At 36.5% G+C, this 24,554-nt stretch overlaps 1 protein-coding gene across 1 annotated transcript in view; it reads right to left on the bottom strand.

The window, feature by feature from the left end:
* LOC149781267 (uncharacterized) overlaps positions 1-19,982 on the bottom strand; it is a 62,914-nt gene extending 42,932 nt beyond the window's left edge. Inside the window, exons 1-4 of the mRNA XM_089935352.1 lie at positions 19,813-19,982; positions 16,635-16,719; positions 8,028-8,122; positions 5,488-5,593 (exon numbers count right to left, since the gene is read on the bottom strand). Of these exons, the coding sequence (XP_089791478.1) occupies positions 5,488-5,593; positions 8,028-8,122; positions 16,635-16,719; positions 19,813-19,825 (299 nt within the window). The 5' untranslated portion in view covers positions 19,826-19,982. The remainder of the gene's footprint in view (positions 1-5,487; positions 5,594-8,027; positions 8,123-16,634; positions 16,720-19,812) is intronic.
* Positions 19,983-24,554: the final 4,572 nt, after the last annotated feature.

The raw sequence follows: 24,554 nt of genomic DNA, 5'->3' as shown, positions 1-24,554 counted from the left end.
CAACTTAGTAAGATCTTTTGGTATTGACATGACCATCAATTTAGGAGGAGTCACTATAAAGATTTTTAGATGTCCCCTGTGACAGCCATATTGTATATGCAAGCAGCACCCTTTTCATTCAGGACCAACTAGACATATGTCATCTTGTGCAAAATCCATGGAAATATTACTTTTAATCACAAGTAGCAGCAACAAGTTTAAGATGGTTACTGTGGTAGCCATATTGGGTGTCAGATCGGCACAATATTCAACAGAGATCACATTTTAAGATGACCATCCATTCAGAAGGTGTAGTGATAACAAGATTTTCATGATGGCTCTCATCGTGACCTGGCTTATCTGAATATTGATCAGCAATATTTTAATTCAGTACCAACCAGACATTATAAGGTCTTTCAGTAAAAAATACCCATTCTGATATGACCATCCATCCAGGAAGATTACAAGACTTGTAATGTGGCCAATGTGAATGCCATAGAGGATGTTCTGAGTGGCATGTTTTTCAACCAGGACAAACAAGAGTATGAGATGAATTCATGTGCAATGCTTTATAGCAATCCTCCAAGTAGTTTAGTTGAGGTATCAATAACAAAATTAATCAAACGGATGGACAGGCAATGGACATCAGACCAGGGGTCTAAGCACTCACCGTTATGGATCACTGCCATCTCACCTCTGTCTGTGTCGGTTTGAGTCTCGGATTCGGATAATGTGGTTATGTGAGAAAGCTTGCCAGTAGCTTCTCATGGGTCGGTGGTTGTTTCCGGGGTTTTCCGGGTTCTTCCTCCACCTTTAATACTGGCCGCCATGTATAGCCTATCTTGTGCTGAAAAATGGCATTAAACCCTACAACAACAACAACAACGACATCAGACCAACCCAATATCTCTTCTGGACTATGTTCATTAGAGCAAACATCCGCATATATCTACAGGTAGAGAAATCCTTCCAAATCTAAACTTGTAGTTCTACCAGACAACAGATAAAATTTAAAGATGTTAAAATTCTTTGAAAGCTATATAAAACAAGAGCGATGCTCTACTGTCTGAAAAGAATTTACAGGAATCCAAAATAAAAGTATTTCTTCTTTTTAACTGCGACAATTGACATCATCCCTGGCAATATCATGAACAAAATCTACAATCTGTGCACAGCATTTGTCTACCTGACAAAAGCCATTAACAGTCATTCATGGGGGCCATATGAGGTATAATGGCAAAATTTGGTCACCCAGAGAAATCCAAATTCACCGTAATACAATTCCATGAGGCATGCTCGTTTGTGTCACGGACGAAGGCCAGTCATCCCCAGTCACCAATGTCAAGCAAGGCTGTTTGTCAGCCAAAATCCTCTTCAGCATGATATTTTCTGCCATGCTTTCTGATGCCTTCCATGATTATGACATTGGAATTGATATCAGATATTGGCCTGATGGAAAGCCGTTCAATCTCTGTAGAATAAAGCAATGATAAGTTACAGGAAGTGACTGTTTGTGATCCTTTATTTGTTGATGACCATTTCCTGAATGACAAATATGAGTCTGACTTGCAACACTGCATGGACCATTTATCTTTGGTTTGTCACAATTTAATCTCAAAATCGATATCAAGAGCATGCATCATCCTGCCCAGGAAAACCTTACTCGGTGCATACCCAAAGCATCTTAACAATGTACAAGTTTACTTATCTCATTAGTACACATGCAGTCCACATCAGTGATGAAAACTGACGAGGTAAAGACTGTGGGACAGGGTACTGGACACTGGGCAAGCATTCCAAGCAGCCACAATCAGTTGATTAAATCACACACGAGATGGGCATTCCACATCATTAAGATGCCAGAAAAGCAGCTACCAAAGATCTTCCATGGTGAGCTGAAGCAGGAAATGTGATCTCTGGATGGCCAAAAGAATGTACTCTTATGCTAGTCTTATGCAGCAGTCAACTTTTTAAGAATATTCTCAAATTTATATGAGTGAAATTAGAGATGATAATAAAATGACAAAAACAACTTTTAATGCTTTCTTTCTTTTCTTAATGCAGTCTCATGAAAAACATAATTTGGTAAAAGAATTTGTAATGATTACACCAAAAGCACAATTGATCATGCAATCCAAGTGGCATCTCCTGTCCATTTTCCCACACAATTTTTAGCACAAATTGGCCTGATCAGCAAACTGAAAGAAACCAAACTAGTTGGTGATGTCATGGTCAAGGTCAAGGTCAAGGATCAAGCTGTACATAATAACAAGAGTTTCCAATAATGTTATGGTCAAGGTCAAGGTCAAGGATCAAGCTGTACATAATAACAAGAGTTTCCAATAATGTCATGGTCAAGGTCAAGGTCAAGGATCAAGCTGTACATAATAACAAGAGTTTCCAATAATGTTATGGTCAAGGTCAAGGTCAAGGATCAAGCTGTACATAATAACAAGAGTTTCCAATAATGTTATAATATTTTGATTCCTGATCAGCACCATTTCCATTTATGATCAACTTTTTTTGGTGAACACTAAATGTCAATATCCATTTAGATGTTGCAGTACTGATAACAAGATTTTCAACATGGCTGCCAGGACAGTCTTGTTGGATTGTAGATCAGTACCATTTTCATATGGGACCAACCAGATTTCAAAAGACATCTTTTGCTGAAAACCCCATGTCAATATGGCTAAATATTCTGGAGGCTTAACAGTTACAATACCAAGAATTTCAAGACGGCCACAGTGTTGGTCAGATTTTACATCAGGTCAGCATCATCTTTATTTAGAACCAACTAGACACCATACAAAGTCTTCTGCTGAAAATCCCAAGTAAATTTTACTTTCCATTCAGGAGGAATACTATGAGTTTTCAGGATGGCAGCCATATTTAACAATAGATCAGCACAATTTTCATTCTGGACCAGAAGCCTTTTGATGGAAAACCCTTTGTCTGGCCATTTACCCAGGAGAAGAGGCAATAATGAGATTTTCAAGATGGCGACCATGATGGCTGATCTGTAGTTAAATATGGTTGCCATCCTGAAAAATCATTGTACTCCTCCTGAACGGAAAGTAAAATTTACTTGGGATTTTCACCAGAAGACTTTGTATTGATGTCAGATTTACATCATTTTCATAAAGGGCCAATCGGAGATCATGAGAAGTCCTTTGGTGAAAACCCTAGTCAACTGTACCATCCACCTAGCCTAGAAGGAGTACTTATACAAGATTCTTAAGGTGTTTGCCATGATTGTCATATTGGATCACATTCCGACATCATTTCTTATAGGATGAATGAGAAATCAAATAAACATTTTCTAGTGAAAACTACATGTCAATATGACATTCTGTTCCAAAATAGCGATAACAAGATTTTCAAAATGGCTGCCATGGCACCATATTCTCTGATCATCACCATTTCATTATGGACCAATTACCTGTAGACACCATAAGAAGTGTTTTAGTGAAAACATCATGCTGTTATGACCATCCATTCAGAAGGAGTAGTGATAACAAGATTTTCAAGATGGCCACTGTAGCAGCCATACTGGATGTTTGAGTGCCACCATTTTCATTTTAATAGAACCAACTAGATTGTCTAACACATTCTTCTCCACTGTAAATATGGGAAAGGTATGCATGCTGATCAAAGTTCAACCTTCAGCGTTAGCCAAGATAGAGACTGATGCATTCAAGGGGAAGATATTCTTGCCCTTGCACAAGTCACAACTTTCCCTCAAAGTGGAGCAGGCACTCTGATTCATCCGATTCTCTCAATGATTAAAGGTTCAGTTTTGTTCTGTGAATGGCAGGAGCTAGGCATGAAGAAGTCTATATGCACAGGGATGAAATACAGGACGGTGTTCATTTTGGAGCTGGTTGGGCCTTGCTGGGACATTTCTGGGGAAGTATACTGCTAAGTCAAGTTGATCATTCACAGTTAATCACTGAGGACTTCTAAGTTTGTTATCACTCCTGCTAAGCTGCCAGGTGGATAGCCCAAAAACTTTAAAAACTCATTCATACCCAGGTTTAGTTGGTTTTAAATGAACATGGTGGTTCTTGGACATTACATCTAGTTGATCCTAAATGAAATAATCTGATATGGCTACCATAGTGGTCATCTTGGAATGCTTATTTCTGTTCTCTCTGAACAAATGATGTTTTTGATATGGGGTTTTACTGAAAGACATCTTATAATATTTAGCTGGTCCAGCAACACTACAACTGGTAGTTGTCTTGCCACAACTGATAGTTACCTTGCCATTATTGGTAGATATCTTGCCATGATTGTAGGTACCTAGCCATAATTGGTAATTATCTTGCTACAATTGGTAGTTATCTTGCCACAGTTGGTAGTTACCTTGCAAAGCAGGTAGTTATCTTGCCCCAATGGACATCATGCTTACTTAAATTAAAATTACTTTGAATTCACCTTTATTTGTTCGTTAAAAAATGTCATGGTATTTAAGATTGCTATGAGCTACAAATTTCAAGACCCAATGAATAATGATCCATTTTTCAGGACAAATGGACTTCTTCCATATGCATATCCATCAATTGGAACACTAATGACAATATTATGTTTTATCAAACAACTGTTACTTACATCTATTTTATGTCAATCCTGCTATGTGATTTTTATCTAATTTTTGTAATTAGTATTCATGGCTACAAATTGTACAGAACATCTTTAGTTAGAGTCTGTTAAGAATGCAAAATTACAGTAGGATCTACAAATAAGTGTTTAATAATAATCTTCATAATAAAACTCAATGATGTCTTTGGGTAATTTATCATTGGTTGATTGGGTTTGGATGGTTCGAGAAGAATTCAGCAGCTTCATATTGCTTGGGCTAGGTAACATGAAATAGGCAATTTCAAAATAAATTGAGTAAAATGATCTGTCACATGAGAGTATGTTGTGAAATATAGTCATAATAGATGGTGTATATAAGGAGAGAACTGAGCAATCAGTTTCATTCCAATTTTGAAGTCATACTATTTCTTGTGTTCCTGTTGTAAATCTGCAGATGGGTTTTATGTTGCACTTAGATATTATCTGAGAAGAAAACCATCTGTTCAATGGAAACAAAGTGCTCATTATTTGGACTATAATATTCTGGAACTATAGAGAATTATACAGAAGGTGTTCTGGACAAAACCATTTTGACAATGTCATGATTCTTGGCAAACCAGTACAATTCTGGTTCTGAAATTTATACTGAACTTTTTATTTGTTTAGACTTTCAAATCAGAATTGTTTTGGATTCACTTCATAATACTTTAAGTTCCTCTCACATTTTCATTTATAACATTGACAATTAAATTATTTGTTAAATTTTACTAAACTTGCTGGTTTTGCTCCTTTCTGTTACTTAGTTTGTGACCATAGAGTTGCAACATAAGGGAAACATATGTGGCTTTGTAACTAATATCACCTGTTCCTTTTAAATCTTCGTTATCTTCTGTCTCCTTTATCTTGATGTACTCAGTTACTTACCCAATAATTATCACCATCTGAATGGTAGTGTCATTCTCCGTTTCTGGCAGCAAAGCTGTTGTTGTCTTGGTGATAATCTCTTCAGTTATTATTTTTGTTAAATTGTCTGAAAAATTGGTAAAAATTATGCTGTAATAGCTGACTCAACCTGTCAAACAGTCAACTTTGCAAATGTAACAGTCAACTCTACGTGTCACAACCTACTCTGCATGTATAACAGTCAACTCTACATGTGTAACAACCTATTTTGCATGTGTAATAGTCAACTCTACATGTGCAACTGCAAACTCTGCACATGTACAATCAACTATGGATGCATAACTGACAACTATACACATGTAACAACCAACTCTGCATTGTGTAACAGTCAACTCTGCATGAGTAACATCCAACTTTGTATGTGTAACTGCCACTTTTCCATGTGTAACAACCAACTCTGCAAGTTTGTAACACAAAATTCTGTAATAGCCAACTCTGCCTCATAAAAGCCAACCGACATGTCTCCATTATGACGTGAGTATTAGATATACATGAAGAAAATGCTACTATTTAAAATTTGTTTTCTGACATTCTTTTATAAGGAGAATTGCCTATTCCAGTGTGTGGCATTCATTCTGAATATCACATGTTGTGACAAAGGCAACAAAATCTTTGTATGGGAATATTTAAAAAGCAATTGTTGCACACTAAGTCTTACTGATCGCACTTACATATTGTTCCTGGAAAAAATAAATATTTTGTTGCAGTAACCACTCACAAAATTGAACACATGATTGTTATTTCATTCTAACACCCTTTCAAAACATTTGTCAAATGGGAGGAAACAAAATATGTAACTTTCTGCAGCTCTGCATCAAAGGGAGCATCATTACATCACATAAAAGTTTCCAGCAGTATATGATAGCAGACTGCTGCACATATTCATGTTTAAAAACTCAAAAAGCACTTGATATGTATACATTCATTAGGATGTTATTTCAACAAAAATTATCAAAAAAAAAGACTTGATGGTGTTTGTTTGAACTAAAGTTAACCAGTGTACAGCAAAAAAACTGAGTAAGAAATGTATTACTGTATTAATGAATTTAAAAAAGTTAAGTCTGGTTTTCTAAATGTTAAAGCAACACACTTTTAGCAAGTGCCTACAGGTAGAGATTGGTCCAGGGAAACAAAGCTTTTTATACTGTAGCTAGCTTGCATCATAAGTGTAAGAAAAGCTTATTTTTAAGATTTCAAAATGTGGTTCAAAACATACTGACAAAGTTCTATAAACAAGACATTCTGACAGCCCAAGCTTTGCTATTTTTCAGGGGGTTTACCTGTAAATAACAGTCATTCATGTATAATAGTAGGTTAACAAGACACTTTTTTCCTCAAACATTATGCCATACAGCTTGAAAGCTACTGGGATAACACAATTTTTGATCATTAAGATAACCTATCATTAACAAAATTATAAGTGTGTGGAAAGTAAGTAACTGTGACCTGCTTGGTTTGTGCATTATATTTTTGAAGTTTTTCTTTTGTTGTATTAAGTAAAGTTGTTTCCAGCATTTTTAACATGGATGACAGGAGCTGCCGCTTCTGATATACTGTCCTCATAGTCATAGTAGCCTGCAATTTATTATCATCTCATGAAAATATAATGACTTAGCTGGGAACTGTTGAAATAAAGCAAAAATTCAACACTGTGTTAACTGACTACAGACAACATGACAATGCGTAGCTGATAATGTCATGGCTTTAGCTATCCAGTACTTCATGCAGGCAAAATAAAAATCAAATGACTTTTGAAAGAGCTATTTGACCGATGTATTACCAGAATGACTGTTTTATGACATCATAACATTCACATCATGCTCCAAACTTTGATATCAGACTGACAAGAAAATATTACAACTATTATGTCCGCATACCGCAAAGAACACATATAAAGCTACAATGCCACATTAGTGAATCTCTTTTTAGAAACAGGGATTTTCTTATTTTGAACAATCAATTTTCAGGTTCAGTACACAATCCATAGAAAGGATGGAAAATGTATGCACTTGTAATAATGTCATGCATTGTCTAGATGACATTTGCTTCACTGATTTTTGTACTTTTAAAAAAAACAATTTAGTAATGTTAGAAATCAACCTAGACTTTACAGCATTTTTCAAATTCAACAACATAGCATTGTCTCGCATGTTTCTAATCATAAATTTGTTTCTAGGCCAAATCTTATATCACATTACTTAGAAACTGCTTTCTACAAATTGTACATTTTCCTTACAGAATTACAAGAACAGGCAGTATGATGATGAGGTAGTTCCTAGATGCAGCAAACTCTGCTACTGTTATCCCCTTACAGTTTCACACTAATTTTACAAATAAAATAATTACAAGCATGGTACCAATTTTATTCTTAAACACAATCTTTTCGGGAGGGTATCATTCTAAAAATAGTACGAGTTTTCTCTGATGTTAATTAGATCAGATATGCTTTCAGCACAGACAAGCATGTGCCTGGTCTAAAGGATCTAACTAAATAACTTTACCTTCTGTTGTTGTCACCAATGCAGTCACATTTGGTGTTGGTGGAACAGTCACATTTGGTGTTGGTGGAACAGTCACATTTGGTTTTGGTATTGGACTGTAAAAATAAAGAAAATATAGAGTATATTTTGCATAAAAAGTTAATGGTTCTTTAAATGAACAGTATAATTTTTTCAATGTTTTAAAGAGTACAGTTTAGATTTTCTTATAAAATTGGATGACAAAATATAAAAATAACAGACCCTGAGATGACATTAGTAACACTTGATTGAAACAACTTTAAATTTATATATATATATATATATATATATATATATATATATATATATATATATATATATATATATATAATCCAAGTCCACAATTTTCCTTTTCTACATCTAATTCCTCTTCAAAATACAGGGATGATCAAATCACACAGCCCAGTATCTTGAACTATACATTTTCAAAGTTGGACATGTAATATCTTCCAACGTGCTAGTTAGTACAGGACCAGTGCTTTCTTCTTATTTGAAAGCAAGTTCAGTACTTTACTTAATACCTTTATCTGGCCATCCATGTCCTCTGGGCAAAGCAAACACTTTAATTAAACTCAATATATTCATTCACATCCTGTGATACTACACAAGTGGTCACTGATAACTGTTGCATGTGTGCAATTTCCATTACTGCTTGACCACATAATGGGCTAAACAATGAATTTATCAACCAAAAGTACAAAGAAAACAAATCCAGTATGATTAATTACCAGTGCTTTAAATGATCTTGTTCTATTGCATATACTCAACACAGATACTCACGAGCATATGACCCTTTGATTTTAGTCCACTGAATCAATGCCATGAAATTAATGAAAGACACTTTATCAAAAAAGGTGTCCCTTTCCTTTATGAACTGATTAGATGAATGTAATGAGTCTTTACATAGGATCAACTTAAACATGTGGTATTGCTTTTGAAGTGTACATCATCATCGCTGTAAAAGTAGTTGTCATATAATGTAATCATTTCTATATGGATAAAATGAGTTTAGCAAATTATTTTATCATGGAAGGTCGTAAGAAACATTCAGAGAAAGCAAATTTACTTTAAAGTGGAAGCATGAAGTGTAAGGCTGCCACTCAGATAACCATTCTGCCAAAGAGATATATTCTAGACTCTGTGGCAGTAAAAATATCATATATATATACACAATTATGAAATGGTGAAACACATTTGGTTAAAAATTGACCATGTATTAAATTCATCAACTCTGAAGGAAAGATGTTCTGAGTTATTGTAAACAATATCCCAAACTAGTGCATGTAGGAAATTCAGAGTGTATCTGGCAATGGAACTGACAAATTAGGGATTTAATCAAGTAACTCTTATAAAAATGTTCAACCACATAAAGCCTGTGCTGCACAGTATATACACAACATTAGCTAGAATGTGCAGGAACTCCCTGATGATAACACCCAACTAGGAAAGACAATTTTAAAGGAAAAAGAAGACAACATGAGCTAGAATGTGCAGGAACTCCCTGATGATAACACCCAACTAGGAAAGACAATTTTAAAGGAAAATGAAGACAACATGAGCTAGAATGTGCAGGAATTCCCTGATGATAACACCCAACTAGGAAAGACAATTTTAAAGGAAAATGAAGACAACATGAGCTAGAATGTGCAGGAACTCCCTGATGATAACACCCAACTAGGAAAGACAATTTTAAAGGAAAATGAAGACAACATGAGCTAGAATGTGCAGGAATTCCCTGATGATAACAACCAACTAGGAAAGACAATTTTAAAGGAAAATGAAGACAACATGAGCTAGAATGTGCAGGAATTCCCTGATGATAACACCCAACAAGGAAAGACAATTTTAAAGGAAAATGAAGACAACATGAGCTAGAATGTGCAGGAACTCCCTGATGATAACACCCAACTAGGAAAGACAATTTTAAAGGAAAATGAAGACAACATGAGCTAGAATGTGCAGGAATTCACTGATGATAACACCAAACTAGGAAAGACATCTTTAAAGAAAAATGAAGACAACATGAGGGATAAACAAATGGGAGCTCTCTTTAACACAACCTACACCAAATCCAGTATGGGAGCTCTCTTTAACACAAGCTACACCAAATCCAGTATGGAAAAGCATTTTCTGATATTGACATGATATGTGCATTCCAGGAGAAGTCTTACACTTGGTGCTAATAAAATGAACAAAGTCAGTGCAAGAGACTCTGTCCTGTCAATTGACTGTTTTGAGAAAAGATGTCAGGGAAGATCTTAATTCCAGGAAATTCCTTATCATTCTTGCTGATGGGTGTCCAGATGCTACCAAGAAATAAATAGGTTGCAAATTGCTTCTTTTGATTTCAACATTGATTAAAATGCATTCATCTGCTGAACATATGCAAGAGACTGACATTCTGGGACAGGTAGAAATGTAGGTGGGATAAGTGAAATTTCTGAAACCACTTTTCCATCAAGCAAACCATTAACTTTGTACTGGGAAAAAAACTAGTACAAGAATGAATTTTAATATAATATGATCGTGGCATAGCTTCTGAAATTTAATGATTTCACCAGGTTCTTGAAGTGTTATGCCAGAATAAATATTATTGGAAATGTTACTTATTACTGATCCATGGGTAAAGCCAGTAAGTCGTCTTTGTGATTGTCTTCAATTAATTCTGTAAACAATCATTGCTCAAACAATAGCCAACATGTATTTCTTCTTTAACTGCATACATAACCAAGCAGCAGACAATGCGGTGGTTGATAAAAGATTCTCATAATTTAATAAGCTTCAAAAAACCAAAGCCACCAACATGTTTGCTGGGCTTGGCGGTGTTATTAGATGCAATCAGTTGACCAGTAAATAATGTCTGCTTTCTTAGCTGGAAATTGAAAGGGTATGAAATTGTACATGTATTTACCTTAATTTTTTTATAAAAGTGACTTGTGACCATTGAAGGCCTAATGCACTTAGTTCTCTGGTTTTACATGTGTATGGTGTTTGCTTATGAACTTGTTATTAATTTCCTATGTTTTGTAAAAAATATTTTACCATTATGGAAAGCAAGTTCACAAATGCTAGTCATTCTCTGCACTTTGCGCAATGATTAGTATAGTAGTTTTCACATGCTGCTTTTGATATTCACAAAATCTTAAGTACATGTAAAAGTTATATGCATGCTGAAAGCATGTGTTGATTGTTAATTATTCTTTCTTTAGTCATTCAAACAAATAGATGTAAAAGTGTTAATTACTGGAAATTTACAATGGATAAATGTACACGGAAATGCAAATGAGAACATTTTAGCAGTATGAAATTCTTACAGACACTGTTCATTGACCCTGGAAAGTCACAAATGAACCGTACACGTGCTCATCTTTCTAAATCTAATTTTGCTGTTAATTTTTCCCACTGAATTCAGACACACAATGATCTGTGTCAAAATGATTGAATAGCTTAAATATGTATGCAATTTTTGCAATGGAATTACATTATTATGGATTAATTGCAAGCCCTGACAGTACAATATCAGATGGCAAGTAAACGGAGTTAATACTCTGTTCATGCTATATATTAGACGTTGAATTCAGACACAATGATCTGGGACAAAATTATTGAATATTGTGAATCTGTGTGCAATTTTTCAATGGAATTACATGCATTATGGATGAAATGCATGCCTGGACGGTACAATTGTAAATGGTGTTGATACCCTATTCATCATATACATTAGACATGAATACACGTATATGTGCCAATGAATTGTTCTCTGAAAAAAGTAAAATACTGTAAAACCCTGCATCAACGCAACCCCGCTATTAACACAATCATATTTTTTGGACCCCAATTATCACATTATAGCAGGGTTCCACTGTAACCGTTTCTAAGATTAAACTACAAATCTGCTACACATAAGTCTGCTGTCTGTGAACTTGTCAGAATATGTAGTACAGTTACTCATGGCAGGCTATAACTGGTTTATCTGTTATTGGCAACAGACAAAAAGAAAAGGTGTCAGGTTGATAGACATGATGGACAAGGTTGTTAAGTAGGTCGATTGACATTATGGACAAAGTTAAATAGGCTGACTGACATGATGGGCAAGGTCATTATGTAAGTAGACTGACATGACGGACAAGGTTGTCAAGCAGGTCAAATGACATAATGGGCAAGGTTGTTAAGCAGGTCCATTAACATGATGGACAACGTTGTTAAGCAGGTCCATTAACATGATGGACAAGGTTGTTAAGCAGATTGATTAACATGATGGACAAGGTTGTTAAGCAGGTTGATTAACATGATGCACAAGGTTGTTAAGCAGGTCCATTGACATGATGGACAAGGTTGTTAAGCAGGTCCATTGACATGATGGACAAGGTTGTTAAGCAGGTTGATTAACATGATGGACAAGGTTGTTAAGCAGGTTGATTAACATGATGCACAAAGTTGTTAAGCAGGTACATTGACATGATGCACAAGGTTGTTAAGCAGGTTGATTGACATGAGGGACAAGAGTAAGAAAACCTGTACACAGATATGGGCATAATGACCTACTAAATTGTCTTTTAAAACACAAGACACAAAAAGAACATCCTTACCTGAAATCCAAATATACAGGCATGATTACCTACTCTGACTTTGGAAACATGAGACACAAAATGTACATGCTGACCCCAACATCCGAAGATATGGGGGTTGAAGACAAGACACACAAAAAGTACATGCTGAGCCTGACATCCAAAGATATGGGGGATGAAGACAAGACACACAAAAACTACATGCTGACCCTGATATCCAAAAATATGGGGGATGAAGACAAGACACACAAAAACTACATGCTGAGCCTGACATCCAAAGATATGGGGGATGAAGACAAGACACACAAAAAGTACATGCTGACCCTGACATCCAAAAATATGGGGGATGAAGACAAGACACACAAAAACTACATGCTGAGCCTGACATCCAAAGATATGGGGGATGAAGACAAGACACACAAAAAGTACATGCTGACCCCAACATCCGAAGATATGGGGGTTGAAGACAAGACACACAAAAACTACATGCTGACCCCAACATCCGAAGATATGGGGGTTGAAGACAAGACACACAAAAACTACATGCTGAGCCTGACATCCAAAGATATGGGGGATGAAGACAAGACACACAAAAAGTACATGCTGACCCTGACATCCAAAAATATGGGGGATGAAGACAAGACACACAAAAACTACATGCTGACCCTGACATCCAAAAATATGGGGGATGAAGACAAGACACACAAAATGTACATGCTGACCCCAACATCCGAAGATATGGGGGTTGAAGACAAGACACACAAAAAGTACATGCTGAGCCTGACATCCAAAGATATGGGGGATGAAGACAAGACACACAAAAACTACATGCTGACCCTGATATCCAAAAATATGGGGGATGAAGACAAGACACACAAAAACTACATGCTGAGCCTGACATCCAAAGATATGGGGGATGAAGACAAGACACACAAAAAGTACATGCTGACCCTGACATCCAAAAATATGGGGGATGAAGACAAGACACACAAAAACTACATGCTGAGCCTGACATCCAAAGATATGGGGGATGAAGACAAGACACACAAAAAGTACATGCTGACCCCAACATCCGAAGATATGGGGGTTGAAGACAAGACACACAAAAACTACATGCTGACCCCAACATCCGAAGATATGGGGGTTGAAGACAAGACACACAAAAACTACATGCTGAGCCTGACATCCAAAGATATGGGGGATGAAGACAAGACACACAAAAAGTACATGCTGACCCTGACATCCAAAAATATGGGGGATGAAGACAAGACACACAAAAACTACATGCTGACCCTGACATCCAAAAATATGGGGGATGAAGACAAGACACACAAAATGTACATGCTGACCCCAACATCCGAAGATATGGGGGTTGAAGACAAGACACACAAAAAGTACATGCTGACCCTGACATCCAAAAATATGGGGGATGAAGACAAGACACACAAAAACTACATGCTGAGCCTGACATCCAAAGATATGGGGGATGAAGACAAGACACACAAAAAGTACATGCTGACCCCAACATCCGAAGATATGGGGGTTGAAGACAAGACACACAAAAACTACATGCTGACCCCAACATCCGAAGATATGGGGGTTGAAGACAAGACACACAAAAACTACATGCTGAGCCTGACATCCAAAGATATGGGGGATGAAGACAAGACACACAAAAAGTACATGCTGACCCTGACATCCAAAAATATGGGGGATGAAGACAAGACACACAAAAACTACATGCTGACCCTGACATCCAAAAATATGGGGGATGAAGACAAGACACACAAAATGTACATGCTGACCCCAACATCCGAAGATATGGGGGTTGAAGACAAGACACACAAAAAGTACATGCTGAGCCTGACATCCAAAGATATGGGGGATGAAGACAAGACACACAAAAAGTACATGCTGACCTGACATCCAAAAATATGGGGGATGAAGACAAGACACACAAAAACTACATGCTGAGCCTGACATCCAAAGATATGGGGGATGAAGACAAGACACACAAAAAGTACATGCTGAGCCTGACATCCAAAGATATGGGGGTTGAAGACAAGACACACAAAAAGTACATGCTGAGCCTGACATCCAAAGATATGGGGGATGAAGACAAGACACACAAAAAGTACATGCTGACCCTGACATCCAAAAATATGGGGGTTGAAGACAAGACACACAAAAAGTACATGCTGAGCCTGACATCCAAAGATATGGGGGTTGAAGACAAGACACACAAAAACTACATGCTGACCCTGACATCCAAAAATATGGGGGATGAAGACAAGACACACAAAAAGTACATGCTGACCCTGACATCCAAAAATATGGGGGATGAAGACAAGACACACAAAAAGTACATGCTGAGCCTGACATCCAAAGATATGGGGGATGAAGACAAGACACACAGAAAGTACATGCTGACCTTGACATCCAAAAATATGGGGGTTGAAGACAAGACACACAAAAACTACATGCTGAGCCTGACATCCAAAGATATGGGGGATGAAGACAAGACACACAAAAAGTACATGCTGACCTTGACATCCAAAAATATGGGGGTTGAAGACAAGACACACAAAAACTACATGCTGAGCCTGACATCCAAAAATATGGGGGATGAAGACAAGACACACAGAAAGTACATGCTGAGCCTGACATCCAAAGATATGGAGGATGAAGACAAGACACACAAAAATTACATGCTGACCTTGACATCCAAAAATATGGGGGTTGAAGACAAGACACACAAAAAGTACATGCTGAGCTTGACATCCAAAGATATGGGGGATGAAGACAAGACACACAGAAAGTACATGCTGACCAGGACATCAAAAGATATGGAGGATGAAGACAAGACACACAAAAATTACATGCTGACCTTGACATCCAAAAATATGGGGGTTGAAGACAAGACACACAAAAAGTACATGCTGACCTTGACATCCAAAAATATGGGGGTTGAAGACAAGACACACAAAAAGTACATGCTGAGCCTGACATCCAAAGATATGGGGGATGAAGACAAGACACACAAAAAGTACATGCTGACCCTGACATCCAAAAATATAGGGGTTGAAGACAAGACACACAAAAAGTACATGCTGACCCTGACATACAAAAATATGGGGGATGAAGATAAGACACACAAAAAGTACATGCTGACCCTGACATCCAAAAATATGAGGGATGAAGACAAGACACAAAAAGTACATGCTGACCCTGACATCTAAAAATATGGGGGTTGAAGACAACACACACAAAAAGTACATGCTGACCCTGACGTCCAAAAATATGGGGGATGAAGACAAGACACACAAAAAGCACATGCTGACCCTGACATCCAAACATATGGGGGATGAAGACAAGACACACAAAAAGTACATGCTGACTCGGACATCCAAAGATATGGGGGTTGAAGACAAGACACACAAAAAGTACATGCTGACCCTGACATCCAAAAACATGGGGGATGAAGACAAGACACACAAAAAGTATATGCTGACCCTGACATCCAAAAATATGGGGGATGAAGATAAGACACACAAAAAGTACATGCTGACCCTGACATCCAAAAATATGGGGGATGAAGACAAGACACAAAAAGTACTTGCTGACCCTGACATCCAAACATATGGGGGATGAAGACAAGACACACAAAAACTACATGCTGACCCTGACATCTAAAGATACGGGGGCTGAAGACAAGACACACAAAAAGTACATGCTGACCAGGACATCAAAAGATGGGGGGTTGAAGACAAATACACAAAAAGTAAATGCTGACCCTGACATCCAAAGATATGGGGGTTGAAGACAAAACACACAAAATGTACATGCTGACCCTGACATCCAAAAATATGGGGGTTGAAGACAAGACACACAAAAAGTACATGCTGACCCTGACATCCAAAGATATGGGGGTTGAAGACAAGACATACAGAAAGTACATGCTGACCCTGACATCCAAAAATATAGGGGTTAAAGACAAGACACACAGAAAGTAAATGCTTACCCTGACATCCAAAGAGATTCATTCACTAAACAGGCATTACAATCCTCTTTTAGCTTGTAACCATACCAGGGACAGGCCTCACACACTGAAAAATGTCAAATTATACAAGACTGAAATCACTTTTGAGCATATCTTCATCAACAATTCTTTTATGGTACTGTTATTTGTCTTTTGTTAATTATTTTATTGTTTCCAATAATCCGTCACCAAAAGGTAAAATTATGAAAATATGTCTAAATTCATGTCTTTTTTTAAAATCATTACATAGAGTAATACAGACCTATTTATACGTGCCATGACAGCATGTCATACAAATAAAAAAAAATTAAGTAATGCCACATAACAAAATCAATGAGTTATGAAAAGACCAAAATGTCATGTGATAAAAAGGTTAAACTTGTGTTTATTTGACGTGAAATTTATCAAACTCTTTGCATAATATGATTAGTCACATGCTGTGTAAAACCATAAGCCACCTGTTGTATAATACATTATGCCATATGTGCATAATACCTTGACCTACGTGTTTTATAATACAATATGCTACATGCAGTAAGTAGACCATGACATATAATATTATGTTTCACAAATGTCATATAATGAACCCCAGTCTAAGATTCTCTATTAGTTTTATATTTAAGTCTACATTACTGCTACAACACACTCCTGAAGGCTTGGTATTTACCTTGCATTTTTCTTGAGAGGGGGTTGAAAAATCAATAAAAAGGGGTACAAAATGTTTGTATTTATCAATAGAAAATGGGTCTGAAAGGGACAGAATTGTACACTATTTTAGAGGCCCAATTTGTCTGTGAGAGTCCCAGACAAAATGCTATTTCCAGGACAACTAGCAGAAAATGGAGATATACTGTATGCCATTTCCTGGCCAAATGGTAGAAAATGGACATAGACTATATCCTATTTCCAGGCCAAAATACGTAAAAGGGTCACAGACTGTATGCTATTTTCCATACCAAATGGGTCTGAAAGGGGCAAATATGTATGCTATTTCCTGGACAAAAGGTAGAAAATGGACACTGATGGTATGCCATTTCCTGGTCCAATGGCAGAAAATGGACACTGATGGTATGCCATTTCCTGGTCCAATGGCAGAAAATGGTCAAAGACTAGATGCTATTTCCAGGTTAAATGGGACTGAAAGAGGCACAGACTGTATGTTATTTGCCATACCAAATGGGACTGAAAGAGGCACAGACTGTATGTTATTTGCCATACCAAATGGGACTGAAAGAGGCACAGACTGTATGTTATTTTCCATACCAAATGGGACTGAAAGAGGCACAGACTGTATGTTATTTTCCATACCAAATGGGACTGAAAGAGGCACAGACTGTATGTTATTTGCCAAAAGGTTCAAAAACCAAGATTATGATGCTGAGAACAGGAAGCAGGATTGATTGTAGATGAGACTGTAGATTTCCAATGCACATGAAAGAAAGAACATTTTTAAAACAATTAATCAAAAATAAAATTTGATTAACTGTTAAAGCTAAAGAAATACTTGATATATTGACACTGTAACAGAGTCAATATCAAACAAATCATATCGCAAGTGCAAAGTCTGAGAAACTTCTATGATCCATGATGACAAATAATCAAACATTTACCAAACATTTCCTCCCCAGAAAACTGTTAACTTGAAGGTTCATAATTCTAACAGCCATTAAATATATTGTCTTCCAGCTATGACTTCATGACTCAGGAAGCCTCAAAAGGTCAGCTGGTACAGCATCAGACTCATAATCCAAAAGGTTGCAGTTTTAATACCTGCTCGGATGAACTTGGCTCAGCTGCCTTGATGTGTCTGTGGAAAAGTCACTTAGCACCCATCTCCTTCATATGATATAGCCAATATGGTTTTAAAAGTGCTGTTAAAACCAACCAAAAAAGCAAAATTACATGTATACTGTTCATTCATGAACTTAGTATAAAATTCACTGCTGCTGACAGTTCTGTGCATTTGACCTAACTCCCCCCCAGGTAACCATGGAGAGGAAACCAATATGAGGCAAAAATGGGCATAAGCTTGTCCATCTAGGTGACAAAAAACCTGAATCCCATATGCAAGGACAGTTAGCTAAGACATCTTGGTTGGAATGATACTTAGTGACATAGCTATATTTGATATCACAACTGAAAGTGTTCATGCCAGGATGCTTTTGTCAAATTTTGGTCAAATTCTGAGAGCCCCCTGGTAGCCAAGTGGTCGGAGGCATTCACCTTACTGACACCTCATCTCTGTCCATGTGGAATCAACTCTTGGCTTTGCCAACATAAGTATGTGAGAAAGCTTGTTAGTAGCTACTCATGGGTGGGTGGTTTTTCAAAAGATTTCTCATTTTTCCTCCACTAAATATAGTGGCCAAAATGTATAGCCTATCATGTGATAAAAATGGTATTCAACCCACAAAAACCTAACCAAACAAAACAAAACAAAACCAAACATTTTGACCAACTTTTTGATTTTAAGCAATGGAAGATTAGCACAAAATCTGAATGGCCTTTGTTTAAGAATGACATCATGTTTGGCCTAATTATGTTCAGTCAGTCCTGAAAAATCATTTGCACAGTTTTGAATGGCCACCATGCATGTGTAGATTTGCAGCTATCTTATGAGGAGCCCCAAGTGGCCACGTGGTCTAAAGTGCTCACCGTTATGGATCACTGCCATCTCAACTCTGTCTGCATCGGTTCGAGTCTCGGATTCGGCTAATGTGGGTATGTGAGAAAGCTTGCCAGTAGCTTCTCATGGGTCGGAGGTTGTTTCCCAGGTTCCTCCTCCAACATTTATACTGGTCACCATGTATAGCCTGTCTTGTGCTGAAAAATGGCATTAAATCCTACAACAACAACAACAACAACAGCTATCTTATGGCCAAGTGACTAACACTCCTCTTGCAGATGATTACCATTTGGATGAAACAACTAAAATTCTTTTATGAAGTTCCAGACAATGGTTTAGGAAAACAAGTAGTAGCAGAAAGACAGACAATCAATGAGGTATGACAATATTTCTCTGCTTCACAATATGATGTAGGAAAGTCAGTATCTGTTAACACATTTTAATAAGAAAACTAAACATTTTGCTTCAGAAATCCCCCCTCCAATATCAGGAAGTAAGTTCAGTATACAATAAATGTACAGTCTCTACAGATACCTCCAGTCAACATGTTCAGCTGTTGGTTTGATTTACATTTCCCGTCATATTTGCTGCATCTGCAGGGGTCATCTCCATAGTAACAACTGTTAGGGTTACACTCGCACAGGGTACCACAAACGGGAACAGAGATGCTCCTTGCTGGTAATGTTTCACCTAAAAACGAGAACTGACTATATGACACAACAAAAAATAAAGCATAATTTATTTTAAATTCATATTAATACAAAGTATCAACTAAACTAAAAATTAAAAACAAAGACACAATAATGAACCAAATCAAATGCACAACCTGTTTCAAAATTAAAAAATGTATCAATATTCATTATTGTTTTCACACATTTAAAATAATTACACATTCTATATGCTGTGATCTGTGATATGTAACCCATATTTCTGTTGTGGTAAGAAAGCAACTGTATCATCATCTATGCTAGGCAAGGGTCATCAATCCACCTCATTCTACATTGTCCCTTTACAGCTGGCTGAAAAGTATTAACTTAACCCTGCAATCTTATTGGATATAGCTGAAAGAAACTCAGTTTCATTTCATTATCAGTTTCTCCATGTGAACATCATGGAAAACTTGTCATTTTAAACAGCAAACCCATGTTATGAGCTCTCTCTCAATGGTCATTTGATTTACCTTGCTACTGGCAGTAATGTAATAAGCTCTTTCATTGGTTATTTGATTTACCTTGCTATGGCAGTAACATAATGAGCTCTTTCATTGGTTATTTGATTTACCTTGCTACTGGCAGTAATGTAATGAGCTCTCTCATTGGACATTTGATTTACCTTGCTACTGGCAGTAATGTAATAAGCTCTCTCATTGGTCATTTGATTTACCTTGCTACTGGCAGTAATGTAATAAGGTCTCTCATTGGTCATTTGATTTACCTTACTACTGTCAGTATTGTAATGAGCTCTTTCACTGATCATTTGATTTACCTTGCTAATGGCAGTAATGTACAGAGCTCTCTCATTGGTCATTTGATTTACCTTACTACTGGCAGTATTGTAATGAGCTCTTTCACTGGTCATTTGATTTACCTTGCTACTGGCAGTATTGTAATGAGCTCTCTCATTGGTCATTTGATTTACCTTGCTACTGGCAGTAATGTAATAAGCTCTCTCATTGGTCATTTGATTTACCTTACTACTGTCAGTACTGTAATGAGCTCTTTCACTGATCATTTGATTTACCTTGCTAATGGCAGTAATGTAATGAGCTCTCTCAATGGTTATTTGATTTACCTTGCTACTGGCAGTAATGTAATCAGCTCTCTCATTGGTTATTCGATTTACCTTGTTAATGGCAGTAATGTAATGAGCTCTCTCATTGGTCATTTGATTTACCTTGCTATGGCAGTAATGTAATGAGCTCCATCATTGGACATTTGATTTACTTTGCTATGGCAGTAACAATTTTATCTGCAAGATAGCACTTGTTCAAAACCATTTTTTGGATTAGCTACATAAAACAAGGGTCAATGTAGAACAAAAGTGGCTCAATCACTAATGTCTAGCAAAAATATATTATATAAAAAAAATGATAAGACATTTCATAGAACAATTTCACATTTCCATATCTTTCATTCACTTACAATACACACAAAGTGTATTGACCATATATCTCCTTATGACATCACAAATGTAATGACATCATTTAAGTCAGACACATTCTGTATGTATTCAAATTTTATTATATATGGTACCCCCTCATTATAATGCCATCCATCTCACATATAGTGAGAGTGCCTAATAAATTTAATACATTATACATTAATGACATCCATGGCAGCCATAAAGTATATACCACCTTATAAAAAGACAACTTTATAATAAATACATGATATAATTTTACAACCACTCAATGAACAGGATCCACAAACCACACCTGCCTTTTAACAGGAACTATTTTATAATGAATGGCTCTACAGTGAGGGAGTTCTGTACTTCAGTTTCATTGAACATAACTTCTGACATATGATGGAATAAATCCTATGTTTCTGCTAATTTCAAATGACACAAAAATAAGTCTTTAAATAATATTATCATCCAAAATGAAAACATATTTTCTATATATTTGCTAGGCTGTTTTTAATTTCTTACTTTCACTTGGGTACACTGACACACTGTTACAGTATCTGAAAATATACTCTTGTGATCAACATATGACTGAAATGTGTATAAACTATGCCTGAAATGTGTACAAACTATCACTGAAATGTGTACAAACTATGGCTGAAATGTGCACAAACTATCACTGAAATGTGTACAAATTATGCCTGAAATGTGTACAAACTATCACTGAAATGTGTACAAATTATGGCTGAAATGTGTACAATCACTGGAATGTGTATAAACTATGCCTGAAATGTGTATAAACTATCACTGAAATGTGTACAAACTATGCCTGAAATGTGTACAAACTATCACTGAAATGTGTACAAACTATGGCTGAAATGTGTACAAACTATCACTGAAATATGTACAAACTATGGCTGAAATGTGTATAAACTATCACCAAAATGTGTACAAACTACAACTGAAATGTGTACAAACTATCACTGAAATGTGTACAAACTAAGACTGAAATGTGTACAAACTAAGACTGAAATGTGTACAAACTATCACTGAAATGTGTACAAACTAGGACTGAAATGTGTACAAACTAAGACTGAAATGTGTACAAACTATCACTGAAATGTGTACAAACTATCACTGAAATGTGTACAAACTAAGACTGAAATGTGTACAAACTATGCATATAAAGATGAAAAAAGACGAAAAATTCTTGACATTAAAATATTAACTAAGTTCACTTTTATAAATCTGCATTTATAAATGTCATGAGAACCTTCTTATCCAATCCTGTAAATCAAAAATTGTCCTGACAACAAAGATGGTTTGCAAATTTTAAAGTTTAAAGGAACATAAAATTTGCAAAGGTTATTCAGGCAGAAAAATAGCCATTATTTATTAACAAGAATATAATTGGTGCTTCTGAAAAGTACCAAGGAGGACACAAGTGGAATAATGCATGAACATAAATTAAAACCAAATGAAGCGTTTTTCCTTCTTTTACATTTATAATTGGTGATAAATTTGAATGTCTGTGTAAACAATGACCCTGCAGGAACTTTGTTTCATGTTCTGCTCCAAAGATTAAGTTAGTTTAATAAGAAATGTATCTTATTAAAACTTCAATTTAGTTTTAATTTGGGCATAACATTTGTTATAAACATGATTTTATACACAAAATTACAGGACCACACATGCAACAGTATGTTACTGAGGAAACAGAGCTAAATGTGATACAGACTGTCTTGATACTTGCCAAAGCAATTATTATACCCACAGGTATTCAAGTACAGTATGAGAGAGAGAGGTGGTAATACACTGAATGACCTGCATGGTCCCATTATACACTGAATGACCTGCATGGTCCCATTATACACTGAATGACCTGCATGTTTCCAATATACAATGAATGACCTCCATGGTCCCATTATACAATGAATGACCTCCATGTTTCCAATATACAATGAATGACCTCCATGGTCCCATTATACAATGAATGACCTCCATGGTCCCATTATACACTGAATGACCTGCATGGTCCCATTATACACTGAATGGCCTGCATGTTTCCAATATACAATGAATGACCTCCATGGTCCCATTATACACCTCCTATTATACACTGAATGACCTGCATGTTTCCAATATACAATGAATGACCTCCATGGTCCCATTATACACTGAATGACTTGCTATATCTATTGTTCAAAACAATGACAATTACAACTTCCTCAATCCAAAGAAGAGACATTACTGTGTATATAAACAATGTCATTCCATGGGTGACAGCAGAAGTTTTATATTGCCACTTTATGGATGGCTTCATGTCCAACAAAAAACCTGTAAGGCAAAATACCTTACAGCAGGTCCTGACCTAAAATACAAGAACTGTTTGTAGGTTGAGAAATACATACATCAATAACTTTACAAATGGCTCGATCAACAGGACTACTCCAGTGGACAAAGATGTTAGAGTGTCCACCTTTGAATGCAGAAGGTTGCAGGTTCAAACCCCTGCAGAGTCTAATGAAAGACTTATAAAATGGCACTATCAACTGCCTCACTCGGTGCTCAGCATTAGGAAGTTAGAGATAGGACTGGTTGACCTGGTGTCAGGATAATGTGACTGTGTGTGACATGATGCTACATGTCTGCAGCATAATGCCCCAGTGCTAGACATCACTATGAACTGCTACACTGCAGACATCGAAATGACTAAAATTGTTAAAGATACATTACAAATCCAAAATCACACACTCCTGACCAACAAAAATACCTAAAGTGGGCTAATGCAAGCTTGTGACAAGCATGCGCAAACTAATATAATGCAAGCTAGCATATGGAACCTTGCTGAAAGTTTGCACTGAATAAACTGTCAAGATTGCAAGGTTCATTTTTTAAGCTTGCACAAACCACATAAAAGAAATATTGCGAGCTTGTGCAAGCTAGCTGCAAGCTTATGCAATCCAAAATGTAAGCCAACACAAGCTTAAATTATGTAATGACAAGCATGCATGGACAAAAAGCAAGCTTGTGCAAGCCATAGTTCTGTTAAGCTTAATTTTTGCAAGCTATTAAATTTCACACAAGCCTAGGTCCATGAGTTATAAAAAATATAACATACAAAAATGACATATACAGACCATTCGAGAACA

This window comes from Sinohyriopsis cumingii, chromosome 15 (assembly GCF_028554795.1).
Source record: "Sinohyriopsis cumingii isolate HCF-2022 chromosome 15, ASM2855479v2, whole genome shotgun sequence".
NCBI lineage: Eukaryota > Metazoa > Mollusca > Bivalvia > Unionida > Unionidae > Sinohyriopsis > Sinohyriopsis cumingii.
Note: the sequence above shows the minus strand (reverse complement) of the source record. Positions and strands in the feature narration are given on the sequence as shown.